Source organism: Equus asinus, chromosome 25 (assembly GCF_041296235.1).
Source record: "Equus asinus isolate D_3611 breed Donkey chromosome 25, EquAss-T2T_v2, whole genome shotgun sequence".
In the NCBI taxonomy this organism is placed as follows: Eukaryota; Metazoa; Chordata; class Mammalia; order Perissodactyla; family Equidae; genus Equus; species Equus asinus.
Genome location: NC_091814.1, coordinates 34,739,780 through 34,765,093, shown reverse-complemented (window position 1 = coordinate 34,765,093; position 25,314 = coordinate 34,739,780). Strand labels below are relative to the sequence as shown.

General features: G+C 38.7%; 1 protein-coding gene across 11 annotated transcripts; it reads left to right on the top strand.

Moving 5' to 3' along the window:
* The first annotated feature begins 7,058 nt into the window (after positions 1–7,058).
* ANGEL2 (angel homolog 2) lies at positions 7,059–25,201 on the top strand. Of its 11 annotated transcripts, XM_070498154.1 has the most exons (10): positions 7,355–7,462; positions 9,466–9,791; positions 12,280–12,530; positions 14,872–15,128; positions 15,812–15,881; positions 17,001–17,422; positions 18,309–18,435; positions 18,842–18,899; positions 21,081–21,244; positions 22,827–25,201. In XM_070498154.1, the coding sequence occupies exons 3-10, from the start codon at positions 12,524–12,526 to the stop codon at positions 22,976–22,978; spliced, it is 1,257 nt and encodes a 418-aa protein (XP_070354255.1). In that variant the 5' UTR covers positions 7,355–7,462; positions 9,466–9,791; positions 12,280–12,523; the 3' UTR covers positions 22,979–25,201. The 11 variants fall into 11 exon arrangements, with proteins under 11 accessions (XP_014690339.2, XP_014690340.2, XP_014690342.1 ...); XM_014834853.3 differs by lacking the exons at positions 7,355–7,462; positions 12,280–12,530 and adding an exon at positions 7,059–7,320; XM_070498155.1 differs by lacking the exons at positions 7,355–7,462; positions 9,466–9,791 and adding an exon at positions 7,145–7,320.
* The last annotated feature ends 113 nt before the right edge of the window (positions 25,202–25,314 follow it).

Below are 25,314 nucleotides of genomic sequence, written 5' to 3'. Positions count from 1 at the left end.
GTGTACCTCTGTGTTAAAAGCCTGGACACCAAGAGTTCTTAATTTAATCAGCCCATACAGGTTCAGAAAGAAATGAGAAATTCTAGCAAGGGCTGGGTGCTGCAATGTTTTCATCAAGGACCACTGCAGAACATATACTCAGGGAGGATGCCATCAGCTTTCCAGACCAACTTACCGACTACTGTGAGACCATTAATTAAGTCTGCCCTGCTCCAAAATAAATCTTTGATTTGCCACCACTCTAGCAGACTGAGATGTAATATTAGGCTGAAAAAAAATGAGAAACAGTATGAAAAAAAAGAAAGGAAAGATTCTCCAACAATAAGGAATTAGAAAACCACTGCACCAGACTACAAGGTTCTGGAGGGGTAAGAACCACAGTCACCATGACAACCTGGGATATTTTTAATGAGAGAGTCGGTAGGTTATACAGAAACATTTTCTGGAATTTGGAAGTTGAGAGTGAAGTATAAGAACATGTGTGGGAGTTGAGAGACACTTCAAATTTGGATTTTCATCTTTATTTTTCAGCTTTTCCTTGCAATTCACATGTTGCCAAATCCTGTTTTTTTAGAGCAAAAGGGCAAAAATAATTTTTGTACTCCATAGTTATATATAAATGTTATGTACATCTATATATGATTATATAACTTTGCTAATTGGGAGGTTTTCATTAGCAAAGGATACAAGGTTTCTTGAAGAATAGGAGAAATTTATATGAATCCATAGTTCAAAATAGGTTATTATACATTAGCATACCCATCCTTGGCTAAAAAACCTGAAAATATCAGATGGATACCTTATGTATTGAATCTATACTATATCACTTTTCATTTGATTTTATAACATTTTTGTATTCTGTTTTTAATTTCTTCAGTACTGTTTTCCAGGGTCTGCATCAAGTTCTGTTCTATGTGTATTATCTACTCAGTATGTGCTAGTTTATTTAACCAAGTCTATGTGTTCAAGTTTGTTTTGCATAGTAAGTTGACACAAAATAGAACAAAACATTTCTGCCTCTCTGTGCCTTATAATAGATACTTCACTGCTATCAATTTATTTAATCCTCACAATATTTCATAAGTATTATTACCCCATTTTAGAGATGAAATAACTGTAATCAAAGAGGTAATATATTTGCCAATGCCACAGCTGGGAAGTGTCAGGGTCTATGTTAAAACACAGGTCTATTTGACTCTTAAGAGTCTTCCCATTTCCTGTGCTACACTGAATCTCTATGTCCTCGTGATTTTTGAGGCACAGACTTTGAGCTTATAAAAAATTGTTTCTGGACATTACATAATACAATATATCTGTACTTCCAGGTAAGATACCTTATAAGTTCTTGTACTGAAGATGTCCTCTGCTCCAAACACATAGCAATGAGAGATAAAATATAAAATGAGAAATTAAGAAATAAAACAAAACAAGAAAATGCTATCAAGTTCAGAACCAATATAAACTTCTCTGAGGCCCAGAAACACCAAAGCTGGACCCCGCTGTGTTCCCCATTTAGGAATTTTGCTCCTGCTGGGTAACAGGAGCCAAAAGTCCTCCCAAGAAAGGGAAGAGATGGATTCAGGTTCACTGCTGAAGCTAGGGGCTTCTTCACCCATGAAAAAAAGGCTGACAAGAGCTGCAAGGCCTGCTTCCAGAGCCATGGCCTAGGGGGGCAGGAGAAAGGTGACACAGAGTCACATCCAGGACGTGGGTCAACGTGTCCACTACCTCAGAGACTGGATCTGCAATATCTCTTAGCACAGCTAGAGAGGCCTAAGCCACCAATATAAGACCTGATTCTAGTCTGACAGTCCCTTGGGGGAAAATGGGGGCAACTAAAACAGACAGGGTTAACAGAGAGAGAGAAAAGAAAAACAAATCTCCTAGTCAGGATGTCTGCGCATCAAAATTCCAAAACACATGAGGGAATGTATACTTAGAAGAGTGACCAACAGAATCAAAAAAGAGGAGATAAATTCATTACTGACGAAATGGACATAGCAGAATGATCTGAAAATGAGTTTTTAAATAAGCATGTTTTGTATTCTCTGAGAGAGTTAGAAAAAAAAGAACAAGGAATTATAAAAGCAAGTAGAAATAAAACAAAAAAGTTGATTAGAGGGGGCTGGCCCCCTGGCCGAGTGACTACTTGCAGAGAGGAGGGAGCCCATGACCTTGCTGGTCAGCAGCTTTCCCACCAGCCTGTATCTCTTTGCGGGGAGGAGATAATGAATCCAGGTGCTTGTCTTTGGCGGTGTCTGTCTCCATGGAGGATAATGGATTCTGGAGCTAGGAAGCCAGAGAGTAAGCAGGGAATGAGTGTTTTGGTTTTAACCCCATATATGCTGGGTTTAATGTAGGGAAACTGATATCAAGGTCAGTATCAACCTCACATAGTTATCATTTTGTGTGTGTGTATGGTGAGAACACTTAAGATCTACTCTCTTAGCAAATTTCAAGCATACAATACATTATTATTAACTATAGCCACCATGCTGTACATTAGGTCTCAGAACTTACTCATCTTATAACTGAAAGTTGGTACTCTTTGACTGATATGTATTATTTTCTCATTCCTCCTGTCATCTGGACTAGTGAAGGCCTTCTCCAGATGTATTAAATTAAAATGTTTCTGTTTCAATCTGTTCTGGATTTTTCTTCTGTCGTAATCCTGGCTCTGCCTTATTTGCTGATCCAATCTGGATGTCCCAGACCAGACAGCTGAAATGGTCACTCCCCTAGTGACTTACTCCTCAGGAGGAGAGACACTTTCTGACATCATACCACTGCAGCCCTCCATTCTCTTCTCTGCTCCATAATCAGCCCTGGCAGTTCCAGTGGAAGAGGGAGGCAATCTTACCCACTTTAACTTTTGGCAGGAAGAACAACTTCCATCAATCAAGAGTAAACACAGAAACACAAAAACTTACCAGTCCAGTTATTAAAGAGCTGTTCTCCTTCCCAGTGGGCACAGAATTCTTAAGAGTTCTCATATCACAGAAATGTGGCCTTTTTTTTCTTTTCTTCTAAACATCAGTCCCTCTGGGTGAGGTTTAACTCATACTTATTGCTGCATCGTCTACTCACACCCCAGCCCAGTTGATTCAAGTTCCTGAGCTCTTAAGCAGTCCCCTAAGTAGCAGATGAATCTCTGTATGCTTGTCCAAAATACTTGGTTTCCCTTTAGTAGAGACCTTGGACCCTGAGGTTTTCTTGACCACTCTTCTTCCCTGCCTCAATCCCTGGTTACCTTTGCAATTATGGTGGGGTGGGATTTTGAACTATCAGTCAGTGTCTCTCCCTACCCATTTCTTATTACCACTAAACTACCTCAAGAAAGAAATCACCTGTTCCCTAGAGATTGGCCTTAATTATGTGAACTTGGATTCTTAAAACATTTCTGAGTTAGTTTCTATAAAAATAATATATTTTTCTTTTAAGTTAGTCACATTGAAAGTATTTCTATTTCTTTGTTTCCAGGTAATTTTAGAAATTAAATTTATATTATATAAATTTATATTACATTATAAATATATAAATTTATATTATATATGAATATATATATTATATCAATTTTTATAAGTATTTATCTCTATTGGACAATTAGAAAAGAGTTCCTTTAATAAAATAAACTTTATAATTTAATTCATTACTACCTTCCAGATGTAGGACATCTCATACTCATATAATGAGAGGTAAAGCCCTTTATGAATAACAGACACATAGACACACAGGCATATGGTGAGTTTATGGCTTCGATTCTACAATTTCTGCAGGTCAAGAAGTAATCACAGAAACATAAAACATAAAAACTCACTAGTCTAGAAATCAAAGAATTGTTCTTCCCAGGGGACACAGAATTCTTGAGTTGAGCTCAAAATAGACAAACAGACAAACAAACAAGACTGACAAACCAGATTCTCTGTTGTCTCTCACTCAGCAGAAAACAGATCTCTATAAACCATGAATCCTTTTACAGAAAGCAACAAATCCTCAGACCTATATAACCAAATTCCTGATCATTGCTGCCGCAGAAGGAAATCATTTATTGGCCATATACAAACCAAAACAAAACACAAAATTGGTGGAAAAGAAAATTTAAATGAGGAAAAACAGAGACTTAAAAAATTCTATTGTGCTTCAGGTTCACCTCTGGGAACAAGAAAAATGTACCTGGATTTAGCAATCCATGAGGGGTACTTCTCTGGCAATAAAGTTCATCTGGCTGTGAGTTGAATACATTAGGCATCTTGGTGGGAACAGCAGAACCATTAAAGGATAATTCTCAAAAAAAAAAAAAAAGGAAAAGGAAAATCACACAAAATAGTTTTCTTTGACTAATTAAATAAGAGAATGAGAGAGATGCTACAATCTGTTCAAGGAAAATCCAAAAACCAGACACCTCACTGATCAAATGGATGCAAAACAGGCTTTTTCTACAGAGAAGGAGAGTTCTCCCTCCATCAGAGAGAATTCGTTCAGATGTCCGTAGACAAGAATATTTGCATTATCATCAAGTCTCTACAAATTAATTTTAATCTCTATGGAATTCTAAAACTGTCTAATCCAAGATAAAGGTATCTTTTTTCATTATTTTTTTGGAAGATTAGCTCTGAGCTAACATCTGGCACCAATCCTCCTCTTTTTCCTAAGGAAGACTGGCCCTGAGCTAACATCCGTGCCCATCTTCCTCTGCTTCATATGTGGGAGGCCTCTTACAGCATGGTTTGCCAAGCAGTGCCATGTCCGCACCCGGATGCCAACCGGGAACCTGGGATGCCAAAGCAGAACGTGCGCACTTGACCACTATGCCACCAGCCAGCCTGGTGAGTATCTTTTAGGATCAAATAATCCCCCCGAACTCCAGCATTCCATTGAATTCCATTAATCCCTTTTGCTTATATCAGAGTGCTACATTTCTCCCTACATATCACAAACCGGAGGTTATAGAATGTACTAGAGGGGAAAGCTTCCATTCATTCACAGATCTTCTCTAATTCTGGCCCTGTGTTAACCATCCATTCAAAAATGTTTTATCTACCATCTACTGTGTACTTAGCAGTTGGTCTGGTGAATTTTGAAAATAATGGGTCATGGTCCTTGCTCACAAAGTACTTACAATCTCATTACGGAGATAAGACATACTGATAAGAAACTACTCGTCAATAAATTTAATAAACTGCAAAATTGCGAGTACAATTAGAAAATATGGCAGTTTAAAACGGAAGTACACTCGATCCTCATTGATGTGGATTAAGGCTGCCCCAGCTAGAGAAGCCCAAGGTGACCTGGCCTACATGCCAAACTATATGACCCAGTAGACTTTTTTTATGGTATGAATTAGGACTGCCCCAGGGAGAGAAGCCCGGGGCATCCTCACCTGCATGCCGATATATGGCCAGATTCGTATCTAAAGTTATATGACCGCACAATAACCAGACCCCATCTGCACTGAAATCATTTAATGACTGTTTACATCATCTTTTTCTTTTTTTCCAGTAAAAATAAGTCACGTACCCATGCCTTATAAAATTAGCCCTAACCCTCAACTCAGGGCAGCAGCAGGAGCTCTGACTGCCCATGGGTCCTGTCCCCATGCCAGCGAGGGCAGCAGCAGGAGCTCTGACTGCCCGTGGGTCCTGTCCCCACACACCAGCTCTGCCTGCCCATGGGTCCTGTCCCCATGCCAGCGGGGGCAGCAGCAGCGGCAGCAGCAGGAGCTCTGCCTGCCCATGGGTCCTGTCCCCATGCTATTCCACACTATTCTCTAAATAAAAGAGCACTACTGCCAGATCTTGAGAGTCTAAGAAATCTTTCTTTCGACTCCTCGGCTCACCGACCCCGCATCACTCATTATTGGTGCATTCCATATTTGCGAATTTGCCTACTCACTAAAATTTCTCTGGTACTCCAAAATCAATACTTGCAGTGTTTTGCAGTCATTCACGGACACGTGCAGAGGGGTGAAAAATGTAGTTGACCAAGGTGTGTGTTCTCTGCCCTCGTGTTTTCAGCTCTCACACTGAAAACGCGTCCTCTTCACTGTCTCTCCAGTACCTATTTTCACATTTTGGTGATTTTGTTGTTTAAAATGGCCTCCAAGCTTAATCCGAAGTGTTGTCTGGTGTTCCTAAACGCAAGAAGTCTGTGACGTGCCTTACGGAGAAAATACATGCGTTAGATAAGCAGCTTCACTCAGGCATGAGTTACGTGCTACTGGGCATGAATTCAATGTTAATAAATCAAAAATATATCTTAAATAAAGGGGCTTTAAACAGAAACACATATAAAACAAGGTTATGTATTGATTAGGTGACTAATATGTTGTGACCAGAGGCTCACCAGAACCTAAAACGCTGTATTCCCCCTAGGAGCAGTGGTTCCATATTCCCTCGCAGTAACTTTATAGAACATAGACTACCTCAAATAACGAGAATCAACTATGCATATTTAAACCGATAGAAAGTGTTTTTCAAATGCGTCTGATTTCCTTATTAGCACAAAAGGAAAAAGAAAACTCTTTCCAAGAAATTACTCCACTGCTCTCCGAAAGAGCCTATAAAAGCTGCAATCCTGCCTTCCATTTTCCTTTTCCACTTTATTCCTCCTCAGCTCTCCCTCTTTCTTCGGAGGGGTCTCCATTAATAATGTTTTTCAAGAATCTAAAGTCCTAGACCAAGTTTGATAAAGGTGGACACTCAAGACACACACGTACATTTAAAAGTGAGTTCTGTGAATGTGTTCCCGCAAAATTAATTGCAAAAATACGTGGTACCACAGTTCTGTGGGAACCCAGAGAAGGGTATTTCCCCACTTTGGCCATCCACCTTTCAAATCCCAAGGTCATTATAAAAACACGCTAAAAATTTTTTTCTTCTTAGCTCTCAAACAGTAACTGCGCGGTACGCGCCCACCCGTAGGCCTTAACGAAGCTTTTGAGCCTTTTTAGTTTGCGTCTTTCTCCCTGTTTCTTTAAGACAGAGCTCGGGCGTCCTGCCCTAGGCCGCAATGGCTGCCCGGGCTTCACACCCTCTGCGCATGCTTCTTGAAGGCAATTCGGGGTTAAGGCAATTGGCGACTTTCGCGGCGCAAGATGGGGACTTGGCGGCGGGCGAGGTTGAACCTCCCAGCATGCTTTGCGGCCGGGCCCGGAGTCCGGACGCCTAGGGATGGGGAGCCTCCGGCACTTTCAGCCGCCAAATCGGCTGTAGAGGTGGAGGCCGAGCGCGCGGCCTGAGAGCTGCCGCCCGCAGAGGGGAAGATGGAAGCGTGGCGCTGTGTGAGGAGGGGCTACGGCCGCTGTGTGGTGGGGAGAGGCCGGTCAGTAGTGCTGGGTGGCGGGAGGGAGGAGGAAGGGGCGGGCGCGGGCGGCCCGGGGTAACCCGGGGCGGGGCGGACGGAGGAGGAAGAGGGTCGGGGCGGTGGTGCGGCCGGACGAGCCTCCGGAGACCCCGAGGGATAGGTAAACCCGGCGCGTGGCCGGCGGGACGCTGGGCCCGCGGGCTGCGGGGCCCGGCGCGGAGCGCATCGGCCGCCGGCCGGCCTCGTGCCTTCCGGACCGGGCCTGGCCGTGGAGCCCGGCCCACTTCCCCCAATCCAGCCTCCTGGCCCGCCCGAGCCTCCCGGCCCCGGCTCCTCCCCGGGGGCTCGCCATCCGCGGGGAGGCCGCCCGTCCGCAGTCGGTCCCGGGGCGGCCTGACCCGGAGCGGAGCGCGCGCCGTGCACACGCGCCCGGGGGGTTTGTTGTTTGTTGCTGTGTTAGTGTCTCTCAAACTTTAGTCATTTGTATACCAACCTTTACGATTATTATCAAATTCTTGTTCCACCTCTGCATTATTTACTGGGTATTTTGAAATTGGCTGACTTTTTAAAAAAGCACTTCGTAGATGCTGCTTACATTAGCATCGCCCTAAGCAGTATCCGCGAGATCTTGGGTTTGATGTACTGATTATGTTTCTGTTTGCCTAATACATTTTAAGATAAATACTTTGCTATTAAAAATCAATACGTTTAGTTGTGTACCATATGAAACTGGTGTACCACACATGGAAAGCACAGCGCTGTACTAATGATTACATAAGTTATGGGGATCTGGTTTTAACTCCTGTAGTCCTGGGACTTGATGCCAGTTCAGTTCAACAATGTTTTCCTGAGTACCAGCTGTGTGCCAGGCACTGTGCTAGGCACTTGGGAAGAGACTGCGATTACACTGAATAAGAAAGCTCTGGCCTTGAAGGAGCTCATCATCTTAAGAGAAAAATCTATATAAGTAACTACAAATATAGCGAATAAGTTTTGTAGTACAAGTTTTATATTTCAGTAGGGTAGCTTATTAGGATAGAAAATGAATGAGCAAGTGCCCAAATCTCTGTGGCTTTCAGAGTTGTCATCAAGCAGGATAGGCTGCCCATGTCATGCCTTTAAATATTTACAATTAAGTTGAATTTAGAGAACAGTTTGAGAATGCATAAGCTGAAAAAAAAAGTAAAATATTTTAATGCTGTTAAAATGAAAAGAACATATAAAAGTCAAATAAGAGTAGGCACAGTTTAACCAAAATTCCTTTAGAGATAGAAGTGGACATTTTTGACACTATCTTGGAATGTACCCTTAATGAATTCTGGAAAAAAGGATAGAAGTCCTCCTCTGAATCCTCACGTTTTGCCAGAATAGTATAGTAGGAAGAAGATGGTCCTTGAGTTGCATTGTTGCTTGAGAGAGCCTGAGAGCAACATATCTATTCAAATAGTGTTAGCACTACTTTGGAGATATTTTAGATGATAGGTTAAATTGGTGCTTTTGGGTTTGGAGTGTTGGTGAATTGCTAGTAAGTAATCTCTGTCCTCTTTCGTTTCCCTCAAGGAGAAGCATGGTTTTAAAAAAAATAAGAATGGAAAAATAAATTAGCCACCCACTGACTAGCAAGAAAGGTAGTTGTGAAGTTGTGTTAGGTTTTTGTTTTTTGAGCTGTACAGATGTTTGGAAAATATAACCTCTGTATAAAAATACTGTGCAGAAACCTGTTTTTACTCCAAACCCAAGTTAGAGGATTCACTTGAATTATAGTCAATTTATGTGTTCCATATTTGATTTAAGTATTAGGTTTGCTGTGGATTTTATTTGCCTAGTGAGTTTTATTAGATGCTAGAAAGCTACTCTGTATATCAGTTTGATGGTTGATCCACCTCTTGGTTGACTGTGGACTTTTTGACGTATATATGGTGTTTTGGGAGTGTGGTGGATTCTATGTTAAGTGTTTAGGTACCATTCATGGTTGTTTAGGGATATTGAGAGATTGCTGCTAGTAGTTAAATACTGGCTGCTCCTCCATCCCCATCTTTCACAGATTTAGAGGTAAGATTTTCAATATTAGACATTATCTTCCCTTGAGGAAACAGATTTAGGTTTTACGTACTGTAGTGGAACAAAAAGTGGTACCTCAAGGAGTGTATTTATTTCTTTTAGATACCCCATGTTACCCCATCACCAGAGGAGTCTGGGCAGAGACTGGACTACACCGTGGGAGAATCTGCAAAGGTGTTGCTGGAACAGACATATTTCTAGTTGTATGAGGTGGCCTGGACATTACTCTCGTGCTCCTTACCCGTACTTCAGTAGTAGGCATTTTTCACTAAATTGGAGACCGCCTTGTCTGTTTGAGTCTAGAACTCAGTTTCAGTACTGGAACTGGAGACCTGAGAACCTGAGCCAGACATCTTTGATTCATCTCTCTAGTTACATCATGAACTCTGAGGGAGATGAGCCTTCATCAAAACGAAGAAAACACCAAGGTAAAGGTAACATTTATCTTGGTGCAGAAATAGACATAAACCATAGACTAGATTGAAACTTTCATTTCTAATCGTTTAGAAAATCTCCTGCAGGGGCCGGCCCGGTGGCGCAGCGGTTCAGTTCCCACGTTCCGCTTCTTGGTGGCCCGGGGTTCGCCGGGTTTGGAATCCGGGTGCGGACATGGCACCGCTTGGCAAGCCATGCTGTGGTAGGCGTCCCACGTATAAAGTAGAGGAAGATGGGCATGGATGTTAGCTCAGGGCCAGGCTTCCTCAGCAAAAAGAGGAGGATTGGCAGAAGTTAGCTCAGGGCTAATCTTCCTCAAAAAAAATAAGATAAAAATTTAAAAAAAGAAAAGAAAATCTCCTGCAGGTTTTAGAAGTGTTTGGTGTTTATTTTTAGGTAAAGTTTTCTGGCTAAAGTTTTCCAGCGCTTTTGGTCTGGTGCTTAAGATCCAGCTACCTTGCCACCATGGCCTGGGTTCTTTTCCTGGTCAGAGAACCACACCACCCATCTGTCAGTTGTCATACTGTGGCAGCTGTGTGCTGCTGTGATGTTGAAAGCTATGCCACCAGTATTTCACATACCAGCAGGGTCACCCGTGGTGGACAGGTTTCAGCAGAGCTTCCAGACTAAGACAGACTAGGAAGAAGGACCTGGCCACCACCTGCTTCCAAAAAATTGGCTGTGAAAACCCTATGCATAGCAATAGAGCAGTCATTGTTTGATACGATACCAGAAAGTGAGAAGATGGCGCAGAAAGACCCCCTGCTGGACACAGGGTCGCCAGGAGTCGGAATCGATTCAGACGGCACCAACAACAAGTGTTCTGTTAGGGAAAAATAAATTCTCTTTTTGTGAAGTCTTCATTTTTTTCTTCAGTTAATTGTGTATTTCTGACAATGAAAATTGAAGTGACTCTACATGTACAATAAGGTTGGAAAAGAATGGAGGAGTAGATTAAAACAGTAGGTTTAATTTAAGAATAGTTTTCAAATTCATGGTTTTGGGAACAAAGGTCCTTAGACTTCTTAGAAATTGGTGGATGTATTCTTTGGAGTCCACAGATCTATTTAAAAAATTAAGTTGCTTGTTCTCATTTTTTCCCCAAAGATTGGCACCTTAGCTAACAGCTGTTGCCAATCTTTTTTTTTTCTTCTCCCAAAATTCCCCTCGTATATGGTTGTATATTCTAGTTGTGAGGGCCTCTGGCTGTGCTATGTGGGACGCTGCCTCAGCGTGGCCTGCTCAGTGTGGCCTGATGAGCGGTGCCATGTCCTCACCCAGGATCCAAACCAGCGAAACCCTGGGCCACCAAAGCAGAGTGCACAAACTCAACCACTTGGCCACAGGCCTGGCCCCTCTTGTTTTTGTTTTTAATGCTAACCTTTTTGTGTAAGGTGAAAGAGCTTTTAAAAGAAACAATCATAAACATAAGATTTTTTTATAGACTGAGATTTAGCTTATTAAATCTGTATTTCTCATATGGGGTCTATAGATGTAATTTTGAGAGTCTGTGGGAAGTTTTTTCTCTTAAAAAGGGTACACATCTTATTCAACTATGAGAAATGGCTTTTTCTAAATATGTTGATTCTTTCCATTTTTCTCATAGTCTTTTTACTCTAAACGATTTACTAGACTCCCTGTGTGCTACCAGCCCTGTCCCCCACATCCAAAGTACACGTGAATAATCTAAGTAGAATTTGGAATTGTCTTTCTTACTGAGCTATAGTTTTCAGTGAAAATAATTTCTCAAGATATTTGAAAATTGGCTGTGCGGGTGTTATTGTGTAGGGAGCTGACGCAAGTTTGTCAAAGGAAGACGTTCAGAGTGAGTCTCACCTGGAAGTCAGAGCTAGAAGATTAGCCAGCGTTAGTGTGCTTTTAGGTAAAAATTCTGTACACATTTAAGTAGAAATTCTAAGCACTCAAAAATGGAGATCCATAGTACTTAACCACAGCAGGTGTTTATAAACAAATAACTTGTTTGAATGAGTGAAAGGTATATTCAGAGGCATTAAAATTAGGGTCCTAAGAACAATCCATAATCTACAAATCTAGGCCTCTATGATGACATGAGATTGCGTTTCCTTCACGTACTCACAGTGTTTACCAGGTTAGCACACTCCTCTGTCTTTTAGCCTTTTGTAAATCTGATGTGCTGTCAGGAGGAGCTGTGGCATATTGTCATAAGCATGGGCTTAGGAATGCTCCCTGCTCTCATTCTGCTTCACTGCTAATTGTGTGAACTTGGACAGGTTACTGAACCTCTCTGCTCCTTGGTTTCCTGGTGTAAAATAATGTCTACTTTGAAAGCCTGTTGAGGATGAATGAGACGTATCAAAGTGCCTAACACACTGTTGGCTTCATAGTAGGTACTCAGAAAATTGTGGTGGTGGTGTTTTCCCTTTAATGGATGGGGAATTACATTTACATACTTATAAACTTTGACTGCAACCTGACTCTTTATATGTCCATTCTTCCTAGGTATTGTGAATAAGGAAAATGCTCTTCGTTAAGCCATATTTGTGACTTCCGATATTTCACTAATACTTTTCAATCAAGAGAACAGCATTGCTAACTTGCCTATCACTTTAAAGTGGTGTTTGAAGGATTTGTGTGACACAATTATGACTTTCTAATTAGGCACCCTAAAAACCCGATCAGGCCTATTGCTTACTTTCTTTGATTCATCTGTCTTCTCTGCTGTGATCACCTTGTTCCTCCTGACATGGAAGGTATATAAGCTTTTGTAGTGTGAATTTATGTTATGAAGTATATGAAGGCCAAAGATGATCCACTCCATCAGTAGATTTCAAATTGTCTTCCATGGAACCCTAGCATTCGAACACACTTTTGTATGTTTATTAAAAGCAAACGTGGTCAGGATAAATGTGTTTGCCCCATCGTCCCAGCCCCAGTCCTAACGTGCCAGAGATTGATGCTCATGACGTGAAAAGTCATGCCAAAGGGTTGTACAAGCTCTAGAAGTTTGGAAGCCACTGTATTAATTAGATAATCTGATGGTCTTGGTTATTTAAAAAAAATGGAATTGCAAAGAGTTGGCTTACAAACTCTTAGTTGCTAGAACCACAAAAATCTGAATGCATTTATATGCCTTCACATATACGTATTTTACAAGGGAATAAGAACGAGTTTTCTAGACCTTCATCTTCCATATTTTAATGTGGCGGTGACACCAGGTTAGTGCTGTAACTTTGTGGTGATAGCTCACATTTTGTTTGCATGACTAGAGCCCTTTTCATCTCGTATACATATGAAGACTTTATGATGTGTGGCTACAACCATCATAGGCAGTCCCCAATTTATGAATGAACTGTGTTCTAGATAATCAGTTCTTGAGAATCGCTGTTGATCGTTGGTTCTGTTTTCCCCGTAGAAACTATGTTATAAATCTCAAAGTCGCTCTTCGGAGCTAGTACAGTTACACTTAGTTCTGAGCCTTTGAGGGTAGGATTCTCCATATTCAATGAAGGATAGTGAAGGGGATAGTTTCCTTTCCTTTGCCTGGCATAGGACAAGATCTGGGGTAAGTTCTGTAATAGTTGAAGGCCTTTGTTTAGTTTGGTGTTCTTTCCTTCCACTTTTTTTTCTTTACCCTTCTCCTCGGGCTCCTAGTACCTTCATGGTACGGTGTCTCCAACTCCCGTGTTCCACTCAGACCTCACTATTGGTAAAAATTATCTTCCTCTTCTACCTTTGGTCACAATTTCTCTTCCCTCAGTGCAGCAGATACTGGCATTTAAATTTTGAGGAAAGCAGTCTGATTAACTCATTTACCAGCCCGTATTTTTAAATTTTTACTTCATTGGCATTTTTATAGAGTGTTGGTATTCTGCTTGTAAATATATTGTCATTGTAGAAGATTTGGAAAAATCTTCCACAATCCCACCACTCAGAGATAACTACTCTTTAAAATTCTGGTGTATTTCCTTTTAGTCTTTTTTCCCCCCTGTGTAGAAAATATTTTTCCTCAATTTAATTTTTAGTTGGCAAAATTTTAGGCATTGTAATCCAGTGAAGTGAAAACCTTCATGCGTGAAAAGGCAGAGATTCTTGGGCTGAGGTTCTTCAAGCTTGAAAGTCCATCTCCAAGTCTGTTTTCCCAAGTTCTTCCCATTTCTTGTTTTCTCCTTCGTTTGAGCTCATAGATCCTCTAAAAGTTCCGCATTTTTCTTCATGGCTTCCATGGCAGTAAGAGTATCCTCTTTAATGGTGGGGTGAGGGAGACAAAGTCAAAGGTGAATCTATATGGTGGTCATTTCTAAGTCGAGGACTGCCTATAATTGCAAAATCTCATGCTTTTCGATTCTCTTTTCATCACTTTTTCAGGGTACATGGTGTCTTTGCAGAATATAAACTATCACACATTCCTGGTTGCTGCATGCTAGGTTTGTCAACCAGCCGTTATCATTTACTAGCATTCTGTAACTGTGTCACATTTAACTTTGCTTTGGTCTGCATTAGAAAGCTTTCTTTTGTTCATTTTGTCGGCATTGTTCCACGTTAGTGTTCTAGGCAGTAAGCACTGCTTCATATATTGCCGGTATACACCCTTCATTCATGTCTACACCAGTATTCTGAGATGAGTTGTTTCTGGAACTTAATCACTTGATGTTCTTATCTTACTAATAAGGACTAAAATATGATGTGAAATCATCTTATTGAAAAGCCAACTGTGACATACAAATAGATTATCATGGTTATAAGGTTGCTAAGCATGTGTATGGCAGAGTTACTTCTTAACCATAAAGAAGTGAGAAACCACGACCCCTGCCTTGTCTTAGCTTTATTAACACACTCTCCCAGCCTCCAGAATCTCTTGCTAGATCCTTTCACACCTGTATTGTACCTTTTGGTCAGTCAGTATAGCATTTTACTTTGTAATCAATTTGATGACAACTTCAGTTACTCAGTGCTGCATTGCCATTTCCTAGGGAAAAACATTTTGTTCATTGCCTATGGGAATTTTTAAAAGGCAAAAAAATGCTGATATACAGGAAAATATATGGTCTGTATTTTATTAATTCTTTATATTTTGTCCAAAACATTTAATAGGCACGATAAAACGGCATTGGGAATATATATGTAACCGTAATAAAGAAAAAATGAAGATCTTGGGAGACAAAAATGTTGACTCCAAATGTGAAGACAGTGAGAACAAGTTTGACTTTTCAGTGATGTCCTATAATATACTTTCACAAGATTTATTGGAAGACAATTCACACCTCTATAGACACTGCCGGCGGCCGGTATTACACTGGAGTTTTAGGTTTCCCAATATTCTGAAAGAAATTAAACACTTTGATGCAGATGTAAGTGCAAAATATCATCAAAATTCTTCAAACAAGAAAAAGTTGGGTTAAGTGATTCATTTGTAAACTAAATGGTTTTATCTCTTTTGTTTGTGGGGTGAGAAGGGAAGACGTTTAAATATAGTGATGGAACAGTTTTTAACAAGGTATCATGACTTCCACAGTGTTATTTGCTGATGGTTGTCGGTGTAAATAATCATTAACTTTTCAAAAAAGATCCAAAAAGTTTTAAGTATTGGTCACTTTTGAGACAGGGACTGGCAGCATATTAAGTATTTAATAGATATTTCCTTTGATTTGAAATTTAAGTAACTCATGCAAAAATTAATCTAGATGATGGCATTCAAAGAAATCAGCTCTTAGGAAAAGACTAGAAAGATTTAGTACTAATGAACATGTAAATTCAGGAAAATATCCTGACATGGAAATTAAAATTATTCCTTTGGGAATTACCAGTTTTAGATACTAAGAGAGCTTCAAGAAAGCCCAGGGTTTTGAAGACGGCTCAGATTTGGAAATACTAATTTGATAGATCTATAAATTACAAAAGAAAAGATCATGTCTTTTATTTCGGTTTTCATCAGGTTTTTAGAATTTTAAAAGCCTGCTTTTAAAGATGAAAGCACAAGAAAATTCATATTTGTATCTCTTTGTTTTAATTCAAGCCATTTTTTTCTTCCAAGGTACTTTGTTTGCAAGAAGTTCAAGAAGATCATTATGGAACAGAGATCAGGCCAAGTTTGGAATCATTGGGTACAGTGTAACTTTTATTTTAGCCAAATTTACTTTGGAAGGTTTGTGTGTTGTTGAAGTATAACTTGATAACAGATTTATTTAGACCAAAAATCTTAATTTTGAAAAAATGTAATACCCATCTCAAAAGTTCAGGAAAAGATTGAGATATTTCAAGTGGAAACTTGTGTTGTTATATAATTTTAATTCAAACGGAAAGGTGTGTAAGAATATCTTCGTAGCTTCCTTTCCAGGAGTTACTCTGCCCACCACCAGACCCCTAAGATTCTGAGCTCTGTGAGATCAGGGACCATTCTGTCTAGTTTATTGTTATAACACAAGTGTCTACCACTGCCTAATGGATAGAAGCTAAAAACCTTTCTGATGAATGGACACTTCTAGAAACAGGTCATCGTTTGAGAAATGCTGCCTACTTTGCATTCATTCATTCAGCAGATATTTTTTGAGTGCTTACTATACACCATGCACTTTCTAGACAATGGGAGTACAGCAGTGAACAAAACAGCTAAAATTCTCTGCCCTTGGGGAGCGTCCGTTCTAGTGGAGAAAGGCTGACAATAAACCAAATAAGTAAGTAAATAACAGGAAAGTAGAATGAGTCAGGTTTCAATTTTAAGCAAAATAATCAGAGAAGGTGACATTTGAGCAAAGACTTGAAGGAGGTGAAGGAACAAGCCGTGCCTAGAGCATTCCAGGCAGTGGAGATGGTGAAGGCAGGCCCTGAGCTTGGAGTGCCTTAGGCAGGAGAGAAGGCCAGTGTGTGTGGAGTAGGGCAAAGAGGGGAGATCTAGAGGCAAAAAGGTCAGAGAAATGGGGTGGGGGAGAGTGGGGGCAGATTATTATAAGGCCTTACTGTCTTTGTCATGACCCTGACTTTTACTAGGATGGAAGGAGAGTATGAAAATACACATTAGCATATTTAAGACTGAAGTCTGCCAGTAAAGAGACCTGTTAGACCCAGTCCCCAACTTTTTTGATTCCAACACTTATTAGCGTCCTGTTTGACTAATGTTTTGCAGAATACACTTTGGTGAACATTGTTCAAAATTATTAGGAGAGCTGTGTTTTGCCATATGTAAAAAAACAATCCCTTGTTTTAAATTTCTATCTTTCTTATAGGTTATCACTGTGAATACAAGATGCGGACTGGAAGGAAACCCGATGGCTGTGCCATTTGCTTCAAACATTCCAAATTTTCACTGTTATCAGTGAACCCAGTGGAGTTCTTCCGCCCTGATGTTCCGCTGTTGGACAGAGACAATGTTGGATTAGTGTTGCTCTTGCAGCCCAGAATTCCAAGCACTGCCTCTCCTGCACTCTGCGTAGCAAACACACATCTATTGTATAATCCAAGGCGAGGTGATATTAAGCTGACCCAGTTGGCAATGCTTCTGGCAGAGATTTCCAGTGTTGCCCATCAGAAAGATGGCAGTTTCTGCCCTATTGTTATGTGTGGTGACTTTAATTCTGTTCCTGGTTCTCCACTCTATAGTTTTATAAAGGAAGGAAAATTGAATTATGAAGGACTTGCCATAGGAAAGGTGGGTGCTCGCTTCATCACTATGAGGAGGCAGTCTTAGCTCACTTCATTGTAACGTGAGGATAGGCATCACAGGGCTGTTTGAAAACTGTGGGTGATCCGGTACTCTCACTCTACCAAGCTATGATGAGTTTCCACAACTACTAACGAGTAATTATATTCACTTGATTGAATTTCATCTTTTCCATCTATTTGTGGCAACATTCTGCTTGGAAGAATTGGCAGGCAGCAAAAAATCCAAAATGGAGAAGAAAAAAAATGCATTGACAGACATGAATACTTCATAAATAAGGAACTGCTCTCAAGGTGGCAGAATAGAATTTTGAATTCTGGATGTATAGGCCATGCAGTTGGCAAAACAGTAATTTAGTATTTCTTTAGTATATAAGTTTTCTTTTACTAATGATAAATATTTTAATTCTCTAGCTGAGTATAATTTATCCTATGTTTTTATTTTCATTGTGCTTTCTTCTGCATTCTTTAGATCATTTCATCTTCAGTATTTTTAGCCAAAATAAGCTCTCCACCACTGAGTTTTGAGTGATGGTTTAAAATTTTATAAGAGTTCATCTTTCATAGTATTTTGTATAATAGAAACTATATTGCAGGTAGCAAAAGGGAGGGCCAGCATTAGTCCAAAGCTATAAATCGTTTAGATATCCAAATTAGAGAAAAACGTGGAGGAAAAGATTGCCATTTTCATGTAAATAAGTGCTTTCTGAACTGTATTTGAACAAGATTTTATAAGCACAAATAATCACTTAATATAATGAATAAAGGGTAATATTTACCATTCTTGGATTCCCTTTTATTTAAGACATAAACTTTTCAATACATAAACTATTTAGAATCTATTCACTTAAGATACCTGTTGAAATTTTGTTTAGGTATCTGGCCAGGAACAGTCTTCACGGGGACAAAGAATTTTATCTATTCCAATTTGGCCCCCAAACCTAGGTATCTCTCAGAACTGTGTGTATGAGGTACAGCAGGTACCAAAAGTAGAAAAGACAGGTAAGTGTTTGCAATACATTTTAGCAGACTTCTTGATAACAGTGTTCCCTTTGAAGACATACTACTAAATTTTTAGGGGAATAACACCTCAGGGATGAATATTCATATGTAAAGAAATATGGTTGTTTGCTTATTCCTTTTTTAAAGAGCTCTAAATTTAGTTTTTTAAGTTGAACTTCTAAAATTATCCTTGCATGAATTACTTGCATGTTGCTTTGAAAATGTGTCTTATTTGTGCTAATTCTGGAGACCATCAAAACATATAGATTCCAGGATGAAACATTTAGCAATGCGTCTATATAGATATGTATTAAATATTGTTCCCAGAGTAAGAGGACTATACTAAGGCAAACTAGAACAAAACAATATATTGATAGTATTAATACATTTCTCTCTCTTCCTACAGATGGTGATCCAACACAGACACAGCTGGACAAAACAGAGGTCCTAGTGACACCTGAAAAGTGAGTTCTGGAAAGCAGCAGTAGACTTCTGCTGACTTTATTGAGTAAAAAAATCGTTTCTCAAAAATTACTTGGATAAAAAATGAAGATAATGATATTGCATTCTAGTGAAAAATACTGGCTCTTAAGTCAAATAGACCCGAGTTCCCATCCTGACTTTGCTACTTTTTAGCTGTATGATTTTGAGCAAGAAACTTAACATCTCTGAGGTTCACTTTCCTGATCTGTAATTTGGGTTGTTATGAGGATTAGATGAGACGAAGCATGTAAAGCTCGATGTTTGGTACATAGCTTAAGCAGTGTTATTTAAAAAGAACAACCTGTCCGTGGATGTGGACCAGCTAGCACTCTTTGAAATGTATTGCTATTACATATTTAAACAAAGGTCAAGATCACAGAAAAATATCTTTTAGATTTCAGAAGAATCCTTAGCCTCCTCTGACTTACTAGATCTCAAAACAGTCAATAGGAGAATTGATCCAAAAAAGATACGCCGGTAGAAAAGATAATTATTTATGCTTATCTCCTGAACTACAGGAAAAGGTCATCAGAGCTACGGGGCAAAGATGCCTGGATTCTGTATTATTAAAGAAGCATGAATGTTTGGGGCTATGGTTGACAAACAGAAGTCTGTTCATACAACAAGATGGAGACTGAAACCGCTTTAGGATGTTCTTGAAATGCCCTGATTCTTTCATTTTGTGGCTCTTTTATAGTTTTTATTTTTGCTTTAACATTTAAATTTAGGGACAAAATTAGAATCATCTCTCAGTCATTTCATCTGCTTTCTTCTCAATCTTATTTTATTTTGTATACCTTGTTTTGAGAAAATGTTATCTCAATATAAGAACCTAGTAAGAAAGGAAGCAATTGTTTTGAACTTTTAAAAAAGAATACTTAGGAATTTATAATTAAACCTTTCAAATATACTAAAAACTTCCCTGAGTAAGATTAATAAAAAGGCTAATATGACTAACAAATGCTTAGTTTTGAGTAATTCTCAAATCTTTTTATAACAATGTGGGGTGTAAGAAAAGATATTTTTAAGTATCTATGTATAAATACAGTGTGTTTACATGCATAGCTGATATCTGTAAACTGGAAAGTTGATAGTGAGATAACAGTTTGCAGGAATCCTGCTTTACATTTAATAATGTAAATAAAACTCCTTAGACATAAAAAGTTGCTATAACTTGGAAGTAAGGGCATTTTGAAGGAATTACCTTTGTTCATCGACCTGTGAGCTCTTTAAAAGCAGGGCAACATCTCTGTCTCTGTATCCTTAGCTTCTAAGGTAGTGCCTGGAACTTAGTAGATGTCTGGTAAATGTTTATTGCATGAATTAAAAAATTTTTTTCAATTTTGTTTTCTTTCATGATATGTTAATAGGAAATGAATTTTAAACCCTTTACCCATAACATCATATATGTATTTGTAGTGTGGGGTAAATGTACACCATTATAGAAGCTGGTTGTTTGTGTGGTTTTTTTTTTTAAAGATTTTATTTCTCCTTTTTTTCCCAAAGCCCCCTGGTACATAGTTGTGTATTTTTAGTTGTGGGTCCTTCTAGTTGTGGCATGTGGGACGCCGCCTCAGCGTGACTTGATGAGCGGTGCCATGTCTGCACCCAGGATTCGAACTGGGGAAACCCTGGGCCGCCAAAGCAGAGCGCACGAACTTGACCACTTGGCCACGGGGCTGACCACTATAGAAGCTGTTTTAAGATGCATACAGAATTATCTCATATATCATGGCAAGAATGATCATAGAAAAATATGACCCCTCTGACATGAAAAGTCTGGTGGGTTACAGATAGCATTCCTGAAGGCTACTTTGATTTTCTTTCTTAAAAACACAATAAAAAACTTATAAATTGTTTTAGAATATGTTAGTAAGTGGAAGTCCTCAAATATGTTACAATTAATAAAAAATAACATTAGTTTGTTAATTATTGAGCTTTTTTCCCCCAAGTATCACAGCCCTGTTAATGGGTTTTATATATTGCCACGTGTTAAATTTATACATCGCCAAAGCTAAATTGTGACATGATCTATTTAAATAAAGCTTGTCATAATGTCGGACTTTGTCTGGAAATTAAATGAAAAAGTGCTTTAAATAGGAGGAATTGTAAAAATCATGAAGAACTTGATGGATGCTAAATACTTTTTCTTTTCAATTTAGATTATCTTCACATTTACAGCACCATTTCAGCTTATCATCGGTTTATTCACATTATTTTCCTGACACTGGGATTCCAGAAGTGACCACCTGTCATTCTCGAAGCGCCATAACTGTGGATTATATTTTCTATTCTGCTGAGAAGGAAGATGTTGCTGAGAAGCCAGGTGAAGAATTCATGTAATCTTAAGTTCTGCTAGAGAACACAGTAACTAAAACCTCAAGGCTGAAGTTGCAAAAAGTAGCTAAACATCTAGATGAAGTTCAAGATTTAGAAGTTTAAAAATATCTTTAAATTGGTGATACGTTTGACAGATTGGTAATAAATTGGAATAAATCTGTTAATTACCTGCAAAAGAGGGAGGCAGTGCAACACCTTCAAGCAAATTATTGTATCCTCAACTCTACCCTCCAATTCCAGTCAGCTGCTGAGTTATAAATCTTTCATATTGCCCTTTGGTTTTACTTGCCATAAATTTACTGTTTTTCTTGTGACACCAACTGGATATATTGTGCTAATGGTCATTATACGGTTTGAGCTTAAATTTTACAAAGGCGTGCTGCCTTCATCGTAGGAACATGCTTACACTGCCATCATAGACCATTTGCCAGGCTGACCCTGGAAGACAGTCACGTGTCACTTAACAACAGGGATATGTTCTGAGAAATGTGTCATTAGGCAATTTCGTCATTCTGCAAACATCACAGAGTTCACTTACACAAACCTGGATGGTATAGCCTACTATATACCTAGGCTGTATGGTGCTGATCTTATGGGACCACCGTCGTATGTGTGGTCCCTTGTTGCCTGAAACATCATTATGGCACATGACTGTATTGGATCTTTCTGAGAAAGTCAAGTCTGTAATATGACTGTGTTTTGAAAAAGCAGAGATCATAAAACATTTTCCTTTTACAATTCAGTGAAAATCAGATTTTAAACCAAGGGATTCAAAGTGAGGAAGAAAATGCAGTATAAGATAACTGAAAGTAGAATACCATTCAGAAAAATGTGGGCAGCTGTTTGATCTTTTCTGATTTCCCCATTTTTTCTCTTCCATTTTTTGTGCTATTTTTATTTTTCCCTTTTTCCATTGTTTGTTTCCTACTGAGGATAACCTTATTAGTGATACTCAGGAGATGGCTTACTCCTCCCCACTAGATCAGTTCCACAAAACATGCTTGCTGCTTTGACTTTGTAATGAAGTTCTGGTAGTTGTCATGCCATAAACGTTCACTAGGTGGCAAGAGTGTGTCATGGACCAGAATCTCAAATCTTAACATCAAGAGCGTGTCATCTTTTACTCTACTTCTGTGGGTACTGAGTCTCTGGGACAAAATCGTACTAATTTATTCTCTAGTCACCTTATAAATTTCCTAATCAGCTGTGGCTGGGTCTGTCTGATTATATGCAACTACAAAATGGTTGATGGATGAATTTCTTATGTCATTGTCAATATCAAATTACTCTTAGCACTGTTGTTTATTACATTGATTTTTTTTCTAAAGATTATCTGCATAACTTGAAATATAAAAAATATCTGAAATATAAAAAAAATCTGAAACTGCTGTTTGAGAATTATAATTAACTTATAACTGAATAAAACGAACTGAATCACATTCTAAAAACTGACTTCCAGAGGGGTTTCAAGTTCTATATCATCGTTTAGAAAAGAATACTTGTATGATTAATTTACAATAGGCTGTTGACACGGTTTCACTAAATATGTATGTGCTTCTTTAATGTAGGAGCTGAAGTTGCTTTGGTTGGTGGCTTGAAACTTCTAGCTAGACTGTCACTTCTTACAGAACAAGACTTATGGACCGTGAATGGACTTCCAAATGAAAATAACTCTTCAGATCATCTGCCCTTATTGGCTAAATTCAGACTTGAGCTCTGACTCTTCTTTCATTACATATATACTTTTCTTTCCAATTTATATTCTTTTTCAAAGAATGCAAGGTTCTTAAGAGTTTGCATGTTGTTTATTTTTGCGCTGTGGAGTTTCTGAAGAAGTTATGTTAAATGCTTGAAGTAGATATGGGAAGAAACAAGTTTACAACCATTTTCTTTTTTAATAATGAAAAAATATTTTCCTGACAAGTGAGATCTAAATGCTCTTTATTGTAAAAGAGTTGTAAATATTTTTTATTCTAAATCCCAGTAAAATTGACAGTGACTTGTAAATATAGTGCATCTTCTTTAGTTCTTTTAGTAAAGAATTTCTGTTCATGTTTTTGGCAAGCTTTACAGTGAATCCAAAGTACCTTTGAGTTCTTGCAAACTACAACTTGTTTCCCTCCAGAAGGTCTGATTTCACTGGGAGAACCATATGCTTGTTGCGTTCTAATTAATGCATCTCTGAAATCATTGAGTCATTCACAACCAGCCATTTTGGTTTGTTTTTGAGGGGGCTTGATAATGCTTTTTAAAATTGTACAAATTGCTTAATCCACCTTGTTACTATCCTGAGCCATGTAAAATGCCTGCATTTTGTTGGGAAACAGGTCACCATAACTAGTAGGATGAGGCGCTCTACACGAGCCCGCTCTCTCCATCCCGCAACGACAGACCCTCACAGGATGCCTTGAGAGGGAGACACTGGGCTGTGCCTCTGTTTCCCGAGCGGTTTTTCCTTTTTTCTATTCCATTTCAAGAAAAGGCCCCTGGTTTGGGAGAGAGAGTTGCTTTTACTGAACCAATTCTGTAGAAATTTATTTTGTTAGAAAACTTGTCTTTGGAACAAAGTGGCAGCTATAAGATTATTTTTGTTTTGCCTCAGAAGTTTGAGGAAGCCAGCAAAACTCTAGTGGGGAGATACCAACTTGGAGACCTAACACTCTTAAGTAGTAATTTTAACTGTTTTAGTAGTTTTATTTCTAAAATGTTTTATTTTGTAATGATGCAGCCATGTGAGATGGGGCTGACATTTTTTTATGAAGTGGTTAAGAGCAGGTCTAATAAATCCTGCAGTTGGCTCTGTATGAATGTTTGAATCAAAATTTTTAAAACATGAAGAGTGAAAATTTCCTCTTTTTTAGACTTTGGGATCAAAGAATCGCGTGCATTTTTACTAAGTAGTAATTTTATATTGAATCATACTGAATTATAAAAGTTTTTACAATGTGTTTTCTTAATAGAATGCTTCATCTTAAATTAGAAAGCAGTCGTTACTTTATAGTCTTGGAGTTTAAAAGTTTTTGTACTACAGCATTTACTACAATTATTTTTTAAAAAATAAACCAGGTGAATACCCCAAAAACAGCATGTGGGTTATAAGGATTTGCCTAGTAAAAACTGTAGTAAGTAAGTACGTTTAAATGTTTAATTTCTCATTTTTTGGGTTTTAACTCACGGTATTAACCGTTCATACAGTTAGCAGATATAGTCATCATCAAATAATAATGACAGGATAATTATACCCTTTTAGTTTGGGGGAAAGAAAAATGAAAATCCGTTGATTAATTACTGCTTTGTGTTGTGTGAATTTATTAACAAATAACACTATATGTAGGTCATTTTTGACAAACTAACACCCCTGAAAATCTCTGTGAAAAGCTAATTTTTTATATCCTGATTAATATATTGTGATTTTAGGCCCTCTTCATGTGCTTCACTTGATAGAGTTAATCCATAAAATTGCTTTCCACTGTAGCTGATAGAATGAAGTATTATTTTGCGGACTGGAGGCCAAAGGGTCAATGGAACCTTCTCACAGGTTTTTAAAGCTCCACTAAAATTGTCTATTTGTCTTTACTTTTTTGGTCAGAAGAGTTGGTAACTCTGTTGGAGCCTTCTATTTTCCTGCCAAAAGCAATGAAATCTGGTTAATTACTAAAACCAGGTCTTCCAGTCTCAAGTGCTATACTCTCCAAGTTTGAAATGGAAAGGGATATTATGCAATAAATGAAATTTTGGTTTTACTGTATCTTTTGATATCAAGATAATGTGCTTGTTTGAAACCTTGTCCTTTTTTTGGAATTTAGCAACTGTCTGCTTTTAACCCTTTGTTTTCCTCAAAAGCTAAGTCAGAGATCTAGCGCGTTCAAGGGGTTGGGGAAACAGACATCAAGTCCTTTGCACTTTGTACCTGTAAATTACCTAATAAATTATTGTACTAGTACATCTGTGCCTGCAGGTTTGTGCTAGGTGTACTAAGCTGTGTAAGCTGGCCCGTTGCCTCTTCTGAACTATTTCATTACCCTTTTCAGCCTTTATACTTAGGGTGATGCTAAA